Below are 9,570 nucleotides of genomic sequence, written 5' to 3'. Positions count from 1 at the left end.
CATATTTTGATGGGATGCCAAATGCAACAATAATGGCCACTAAATTATCCCATAGAACATATTTTGTCTTTTGAGTTTTCTTCAAATATTAGTAACTATTATTGGGGGTTTTACTTTTGCTTCAAAAAGAATTTTCAGTCTCAATTAGGAAAAAAAATAAAAGAAAAAGAAGAAAAGAGAAGGAAAAAAGAGTAATATAAGAATATGTTTTTAATTTTTATTTATTTATCTTTATAATTTTATAATTTATATATATTTAAATTTATTATATATTTTTGAAAATATTTATGTATTTATATATATTTTTGAATTTTTAAAATTAGTATCAAATTAAAATAATCTGTAATGTTGAGAGTTATCTTTTTAAAAATCATGATCAACTTAACATAATAAGTAAAGATTGAGAACTAAATTTATTACTCATCCTCTTAATGGAAATAGAAATGACTAATTGAGTGATATTTTATAAATTTTAAAAGTTAAGAGATGAAAATAGAAATTTAAGCATAATTAAATTGAGTTTACTCATTTTTAATTATGTATTCAGCGGTCAATTTACGCCTTTTCAGTTATGTGTTATGTGTAAAAGTAAAAACAAAAATTCACTTCTGAAGAACATACTCAAGTGTTAGTATGTTATATGAATAGAGAATAAGATTTTAACAAGACATCCCTTCAAAGTTCAACCGCCTGGTATCAACACTGGCATGGCTTCTTTGATAAATAGTATGGTAAAAGATAAGAATATGATGGAGCAAAATGAAGCTGCAGTCGTCTTCTTATGCTTCAAATACTATTTGACTCGTCTATCAGAAGGACTCCTTATTAAGCAAGTGAGAAAATGGAGAAATCCAACAAGCAAGATTAACGGACCCGTGTCGAGTGAGCTCTGAGTAGGGTTTTTATTAGCATCTTTGCTGATGAAATGGTTCCAAGTACTCCAAGAATTGAACCAAAAGCGATGAGGGAAAGGTTAAGAATGAGGACAGGTTTGGATATGTGAGGCCATGAAAGCTTGATGTAGAAAGCAGAGGGAAAAGTCATGCAAATAAAGACGCTTACGAGGGAGCCAGTGAGGCTCAGCACATGCTCGAAATATGGAACCGAAAGAGCAAGGGATAGTATCACTAGAAGGAGAATAGAGCCTACGAAGCCTCTTATGATCAACTTCATGCGAGAACTCAAAGAATCTAGTAAGTTATTCTCAAGCTGAATGGCAAAAGGTGCAAACTCAAGTGCATATTTAGTCATGGGAGTTAGCACAGTTGCCCATAATGCAATTTTTGTGATAAAATGATGTCGGGGCAAACTGAGGGTGATCTGAGGGTTGACTTCTGGCTCAAACATCTTGGCTCCCAGGAATGCTAGAGCAGTGTAAAGTAGTGTGCATGCTGCAAAGCTCACAATAGATACCTGGAATCAAAGTGCAGACATAAGGTCATCGATTAACAATATTCTTGCTGTACATGTAGAAAATGCTTCATGCATGAATAAACATTTGATTCTTAGATTCTAACTTCAAGTTCAAGTTCAGAATCAAGGAATACCCAAGGCGTAAGTGTTGAAAAGTCAAATTAAAAAAAAAATGGGTGTTGAAAAGTCAAAATTGGGAGGTGCAAGTGGCACCGAAAGAAAAAAGTGATAGGCAAGTTGTTTAAAGTTGAATGGGATAATTGCAATTTTGGTCCCTAATTTTTTAGGCCATTTGCAAGTTAGTCCCTGAACCTCAACTATAAATAGGCCTAACCATTTCTCATTTCAACCATCCCAACCAATCTTTCTCTCTTAGTTTTCTCTCTTCTCCCATTTGAGAATTCTTAAGGAATTCTATTTGTTTGTAATATTTTGGAGATAGTAAAGTTATCATCTGGTGTTAGTGCCCGAGGACGTAGGTATACTTTACCGAACCTCGTTAAAACTCTTGTGTTCTTTTTGTCCTATTTTTCTTTCAATATTTGAGGCTATAATAGTAGTATTTAATTGTGCTATTAAATTACGTTAGAAGGAATATTCTGACTAAGGAAAGACTTGGTATTTAAGAGATCCTTGTGATCCACCTCTCTTCCCTAGGAATTGAACTTTGTGTGATTTTTAGTACAATAATTTACACGCTTCCAACCCTATTGGAACAACAAGTGGTATCAAGAGCCGAAGGTTAATCGTAGTATGCTCTGTGGTTGCGTTTAAACCGATCTTCCACATCAGAGAAGATTTCCTTAGGTATATTGAAAGATTATGGAGAAAAGCGGTCGGTGTAGGAGCTTCAACATCGTCCATGTGGACAAGACCGACAATTGCAAATGCAAGATTGGCGTGGAGATCTTTGATGGCACGGGCCATTTTGGTATGTGGCAAAGTGAGGTTCTAGATGCCCTTTTCAGCGAGGTCTAGACATTGCCATTGATGAAGAGAAACCAGATGATGTACTGGAGAAAGATTGGAAGGCGATCAATCGGTTGGCATGTGGCACAATTCGATCATGCCTTTCTCGAGAGCAGAGGTATGCTTTTTCAAAGGAGACTTCGCAAATAAGTTGTGGGTGGCACTTGAAGAAAATTTTTGAAGAAAAACAGTCAAAATAAGCTCCACTTGAAGAAAAGACTGCTTTCGCTTCACTTACGTCCCAAGTACCACAATGAATGATCACATCACCAAATTTAATCAATTAGTCACTGATTTGCTGAATATGGATGAGACATTCAAAGATGAAGATTTGGCTTTGATGCTATTGGGGTCACTTCCTGAGGAGTTTGAGTTCCTAGAAACTACTCTACTTCATGACAGAGTGATATATCTCGAGCGAAGTCTCATGGCCTTATCTGATTATGAGCAGAGAAAGAAGGACAAAAGAAAAACTCAATCAGAGATACAAAAGCTTTAGTAGTCCGAGGTCGTTCATACACTCGGAAGAAAACTCAAAAGGGGAGATCAAAGTCAAAGTCCAGGCTCGGGAAAGATGAATGTGCCTTTTGTCATGAGAAAGGCCACTGGAAGAAAAATTGTCCAAAGCTGAAGAATAAGGGAAAAGCTGCTGTAGATGCTTGTGTTGTAAAGCATGATACCAGTGACTCTGAACTATCACTGGTTGCATCATCATCGTCATTCCATTCAGATGAGTGGATATTAGATTCGGGTTGTACCTATCATATGTCCCCTAACCGGGAGTGGTTCTCTGATTTAGTTGAGCTAAATGGAGGAGTTGTTTATATGGGCAATGACAATGCCCGGTAAAATCTGTTGGGATAGGTTCAATCCAATTAAAGAATCAAGATGGATCAACGAGTTCTAACTGATGTTCGGTACGTGCCCAGTTTGAAGAAAAATCTCATCTCATTGGGAGCCTTGGAATCCAATGGTTCAGTTGTTACTATGAGAGATGGGGTTTTGAAAGTGGCATCCGCACACTTGTGATATTGAAGGGCATCGGGAAAAATAACTTGTATTACTACCAAGGTAGTACAGTTATTGGAGCGATCATTGCAGCTTCCCAAGCAACAAAGAATTGGACTCAATGCAGTTGTGGCATATGAAGTTGGGACATGCCGGTGAAAAATCCTTGCAAATTCGGCAAAGCAAGGATTGTTGAAAGGTGCAAAGGCTTGCAAATTAAAATTTTGCGAGCATTGTGTTTCAGGAAAGCAAAGAGAGTGAAATTGACTTGCTATCCATAATACAAAAGGTATTTTGGAATATGTTCACTCAGATGTGTGGGGCCTTCAAGACACCTTCATTGGGAGGAAAACACTACTTTGTTACTTTTGTTGATGACTTTTCCAGAAAAGTTTGGGTGTATACCATGAGAACTAAGGATGAAGTGCTTAGAGTTTTTCTTAAATGGAAAACTATGATCGAAAACCGGTGGCAAGAAAATCAAGCGGCTTAGGACGGACAATGGAGGGAATATAAAAGTGATTCGTTCTTCGATGTGTGCCAAGAGTATGGTATTGTTCGACACTTCACGATTAGGGATACACCACATGAGAATAGAGTGGCAGAGCGTATGAATCGAACATTCTTGGAGAAAGTTCGATGTATGTTGTCCAATGTTGGGTTGGGCAAGCAATTTTGGTGAAATTGTGACATGTTGGCCATCTTGTTAATCGTTTGCCATCATCTCGCATTAGAAAGAAAAACTCCTATGGAGGTATGGTGCGGAAAACCGGCTCTGATTATGATTCCTTACATGTGTTTGGATCCACGCATATTACCATGTGAAGGAGTCAAAGTTAGATCCGAGGGCAAAGAAAGCTCTCTTTATGGGAATCACTTCTGGAGTGAAGGGATTTCGTCTTTGGTGCTTAGACACAAAGAAAATGATCTGTAGCAGAGATGTTACATTTGATGAATTTGCCACATTGAAAAAGGTAGCAGATGAAAATATTCAGACAAGCGATACTCCACAGCAGGTGGAGTGTACTCCAAAACAGGTGGAGTTTGAGCAGATAGGGATTTGCCCAGTTAATAAGTCTAATTCTCCAGCCACAATGGAGGAATTAGAGGTTGAAGAGGTTCTGACCCAAGAACCATTAAGTACACCAGAACCAGTTGCAGTTGCAAGGCCACGGAGAGAAATTCGTAAACCTGCTTGATTTACTGATATGGTGGCCTACGTCCTTCCCGTTGTTGATGATGATATTCCTGTCACTTATCAAGAAGCAATACAAAGCTTAGAAAGTGACAAATGGAAATGCGCCATGGATGAAGAAATGCAGTCTCTCCGAAAGAACAATACTTGGGAGTTGGCGTAATTACCGAAAGGTAAAAGGGCAATCGGATGCAAATGGGTATTCGCAAAGAAAGATGGATCTCCTAGCAAGAAAGATATTCGCTACAAGGCAAGATTGGTAGCTAAAGGCTACGCTCAGAAGGAGGGAATTGACTACAATGATGTATTTTCCCCTGTTGTGAAGCATTCCTCCATCAGAATTTTGTTGGCCTTGGTAGCACAATTGAATTTGGAGCTAGCTCAACTTGATGTTAAGACGGCTTTCTTGCATGGTGAGTTAGAAGAGGAGATCTATATGACTCGGCCGAAGGATATCTGAGATGCTGGTGGTAGAAATTGGGTTTGTAAGTTGAACAAATCGCTATATGGATTGAAGCAATCCCGAGGCGATGGTACAAGCGATTTGATAGTTTTATGAGAAGGCGATACACAAGAAGCAAATATGACAATTGTGTGTATTTGCGAGTTTGCATGACGGATCTTTCATTTATCTACTCTTGTATGTTGATGATATGTTAATCGCTTGAAGAGCCAAAAAAGATAGATAAGTGAAGGCTCGGTTGAATCAAGAGTTCGAGATGAAAGATCTAGGTGAGGCCAAGAAGATTCTCGGCATGGAGATAAGTAGAGATAGACAGAGAGGCAAGCTTTATTTGAATCGAAGCAATATCTGAAAAAGGTATTACAATGTTTTGGTGTAAATGAAAACACAAAACATGTAAGTACCCCACTTGCTTCTCATTTGAAACTTAGTGCTCAATTATCTCCGAAAACTGAAGAAGAAAGAGAATATATGGCAGTTACAGAAGCTGTTAAGGAGGCTATTTGGCTTAATAGATTGTTGAAAGACTTGGGAGTTGTTCAAAGTCACATTAGTCTATATTGTGACAGTCAAAGCGCTATTCATTTAGCGAAAAATCAAGTCTATCATTCAAGAACCAAGCATATCGACGTAAGATATCACTTTGTGCGGGAAGTCTTTGAAAAAGGAAAAATTCTACTTCAGAAGATTCCGACAGCAGATAATCCTGCAGATATGATGACCAAGGTGGTAACAACAATCAAGTTTAATCATTGTTTGAACTTGATTAACATCCTGAAAATTTGAGCACCTTCAGGTGTATGGCGCTCGAGAGCGCATTTGGAGGCACTACAAAAGATAGCTTTATCGAATTTGGGGAGTTGAAGGAAATATGTGAAGATGTGATTATCCTAATCAAATCTTCAAGGTGGAGATTGTTGAAAAGTCAAATTAAAAAAAAAATGGGTGTTGAAAAGTCAAAATTGGGAGGTGCAAGTGGCACCGAAAGAAAAAAGTGATAGGCAAGTTGTTTAAAGTTGAATGGGATAATTGCAATTTTGGTCTCTAATTTTTTAGGCCATTTGCAAGTTAGTCCCTGAACCTCAACTATAAATAGGCCTAACCATTTCTCATTTCAACCATCCCAACCAATCTTTCTCTCTTAGTTTTCTCTCTTCTCCCATTTGAGAATTCTTAAGGAATTCTATTTGTTTGTAATATTTTGGAGATAGTAAAGTTATCATCGGTGTTAGTGCCGAGGGCGTAGGTATACTTTACCGAACCTCGTTAAAACTCTTGTGTTCTTTTGTCCTATTTTTCTTTCAATATTTGAGGCTATAATAGTAGTATTTAATTGTGCTATTAAATTACGTTAGAAGGAATATTCTGACTAAGGAAAGACTTGGTATTTAAGAGATCTTTGTGATCCACCTCTCTTCCCTGGGAATTGAACTTTATGTGATTTTTTAGTACAATAATTTACACGCTTCCAACCCTATTGGAACAACAGTAAGAAGATTCCCTGCTGATGAAATAAAACGGAAAGTAAAAAGAAAAAAGGGGCTAAATGTTCAAATGGGTTGTTTATGTAAGGATCGAGCCATTGAAAATTATCATATAAAATTGAAACATTTATAAAAATATTCAAATGAAAGTCCAACCTTGGTCAAATAAAGGTCTAATATTTTCAAAAATATTCAAATAAAGAGCAAAAATTTTTAAAAGTATTCAAATAAGTATTTATTAAATGTCGAATAGCAAGTTTTAAATTATATTTTGACAATTTTTTTCAAACAATATTTAATTTAAGTGTTACGTGTTTTATTCTAAATACATCAAAATTTACTTAATTTTTTTGTATAAATCGAGTTAAAATAGGTAAAAAAATCTTTTTTATGTATAAATCGAGTTAAAATAGGTAAAAAAAAATCTTTATTTGAGCAATTAAAGGTTGAGCAATAATTTAAGCATTTACTGAAAGTAACCACTTGAGATTGTTTGACTTGGATGATTAAAATTATATGCAACAGCAACAGTAGTTTATATGTTGAAAACATATATAACAAAAGATAAAAAGGATAGTAGGTATCAACCTTAGTAAACTTGGATGGATCTTTCATGGCTTTGTATAAATTGGGGAAAACAAAATGGCCAGCATAACTGTAGATATAAAGACCGGATATGGCAGGAATGTTTTTCACATGTAAAAAGGGTATGCTGTGATTAGCCTCAACACTTCCAAAAGCAGCTGTGCAGACCACTGATATAAAGACAACGAGTGACATGAGGATACCACCTGATGAAAGGAAAGATATAGAAGAAAGTTCTCCCAACCATAGACTTGGAAGTGCTATCAAAACAGCAACCACAGTTATGAGCTGAGATGTATGAAGATTAGGCACCCCTGGTAGCTTAATTTGGGTCCCTGACAACACTGTGATCAGATTATCATGGAGTGAAATAGTGTAAGACACAAGGGCCATGAATATTTCTATGTAGATGAAGGTTGTTGTTAAAACTCTTCCTTTTCTCCCAAATGCATTCTCTCCTATATCTGCAAAGCTTTCCGATTTGGGATTCTTATCGAGACATTTTCCGAGAACGTGAGAAGTATAGGTGCATATAAACCCCAGTCCTACAAGCAGGAAAACTGAACCCCATCCTCCATTTTCTAGTGCATATGGAGTTGACAACTGACCAAGACCTGCGTGTTTCATGCATATATATGTTTAATGAAGAAATGAAGATAAATAAACATGGTGAGGATTAGGAAGGCTTAATTACCTATGAGCATGCCACTCATATTCAAAACGGCATGAAGAAAAGAGCTATTCCCCGACCTAGCTTGTTGATCAGCAGCATCTTCTGTCATCACCATGCCCTCGATGTCACCATTATCGCATTTACACACTCCATTTTCCTCTATACAAGCATCACACTTCACCTGTTTCAAGGCCAAGTTTGATTCATGGAATGGCAATTTTGCCACTGATTTCCTCAACTTTCCCAGCATACTTTAGTTCTACTTCCAACAAGTTTGGAGGCAATAGGAATCTAATACAAAGCGTGGATCACCCTAAACTTGAGGAGATACACGTGCTTAAGTTGTTTCTAAGGAACTCAATTTATAGCAAAAGGGAGTTTGACATACACTGCACTCAGAACAATTGTGGGAGAATCTTACTGTAGAGTTAAGATACTGAAAAATAACAAGAAGAATAAGGAATCTATAAATGCATATTTTAAAAGGAAACCAACCTACGTAATGCCATAAGTACTATTTGCAAGATTCTGTAGCAGTTAGTCATAAGATCAACTGGGTAGATATTTTGTTTTTTTGTATTAAAATATTGTTTAAGATATTATATATCTAAATAAATTTTGATATTCATTTTTTTTACAGTGATTGTCCAAGTTGGTTTATCTTTAATTAATATACTAGTATTTGCGTTAGATTGATTATTTAATTTCTTTTACTAAACTATAGAGTAAAAATTTAAATATTTTAGTAAGCTCAAAGTTATTGTGCTTTTTCATATATTTTGAATTTAATTCTCATACTTTTATTTTCAAGAATTTAATTCCTTTATTTTTTTAATTTTAAAATATAGGTCAATTTGTTAAAACTGTTGAAATCTTTCTTTTAAATTTATTGATGTAACATTTTGAAATAAAATAAAAAAATACCTTGACATCCATGTAACAAAAAATGACTTTATAATGAATTTGAATTTAATAAAAAATTTAACGATATTAATAATTCTTAAAAGTTCACCTCAGCATTTTAATCTAAATTATGTCAAAATTATAGAGATTAAATCTCAAATTTGAGTGAAATATAGGGATCAGCACTGAAATTTAATCATTCTTATATAATCTTAAAAAAGTATTTGGACTAGAACTGAAATTTAGCCATTATTTTCTCATGTGAAAAGAAAAGGAAAAAAAGAACACTCAGGTTCTAAATTATGTCAAAATAAAGTATAGAGATTAAATCTCAAATTTGAGTGAAATATAAGACTCAAAACTAAAATTTAACCGTTCTTATATAATCTTGAGAAGGTAGAGGGATTAGAACTGAAATTTAACCATTATTTTTTCATGTCAAAAGAAAAGAAAAAAGAATGGGCGGATGTCTAAATTATGTAAAAATTAAAGTGTAGAAACTGAATATAAAATTTAAGCAAAATATAGTGATTAAAATTGAAATTTAATCATTCTTATATAATTATAAAAATAGAGATTAAAACTGAAATTTAATATTTTTTCTCATTGTCAGAAAAAAAAGAAGAAGAAGAAGAAGAAGACAGGTGCCTTAGGTCGTCCCTTTATACATGTATAGATAGATTAAATAAAAAATTTGAGCGATATATAATGATAAAATTAAAATTAAACTATTTTACATCTAAAAAGTAAAGAGATTGGAATTTACTCGTAACATTTGCCTGTAAAAAAAAAAAAAAAAAACACGATCAGATGTCGATTGTGAAAGGCCCTAAGGCTTTCCTTATATATAGATACTAATATATCATAACAATTTAAA

The 9,570-nt window shown here is 34.9% G+C and overlaps 1 protein-coding gene across 1 annotated transcript; it reads right to left on the bottom strand.

The window, feature by feature from the left end:
- Nucleotides 1-864: 864 nt before the first annotated feature.
- On the bottom strand, nucleotides 865-8,040 carry LOC108451379 (amino acid transporter AVT1H). Its single transcript, XM_017749075.1, has 3 exons — nucleotides 7,812-8,040; nucleotides 7,121-7,731; nucleotides 865-1,413 (listed from the first exon to the last, which is right to left on the bottom strand). The coding sequence occupies exons 1-3, from the start codon at nucleotides 8,038-8,040 to the stop codon at nucleotides 865-867; spliced, it is 1,389 nt and encodes a 462-aa protein (XP_017604564.1).
- Nucleotides 8,041-9,570: the final 1,530 nt, after the last annotated feature.

The sequence above is a fragment of the Gossypium arboreum genome, chromosome 10 (genome assembly GCF_025698485.1).
Source record: "Gossypium arboreum isolate Shixiya-1 chromosome 10, ASM2569848v2, whole genome shotgun sequence".
NCBI lineage: Eukaryota > Viridiplantae > Streptophyta > Magnoliopsida > Malvales > Malvaceae > Gossypium > Gossypium arboreum.
This window is presented reverse-complemented; position numbering and strand designations above follow the sequence as displayed.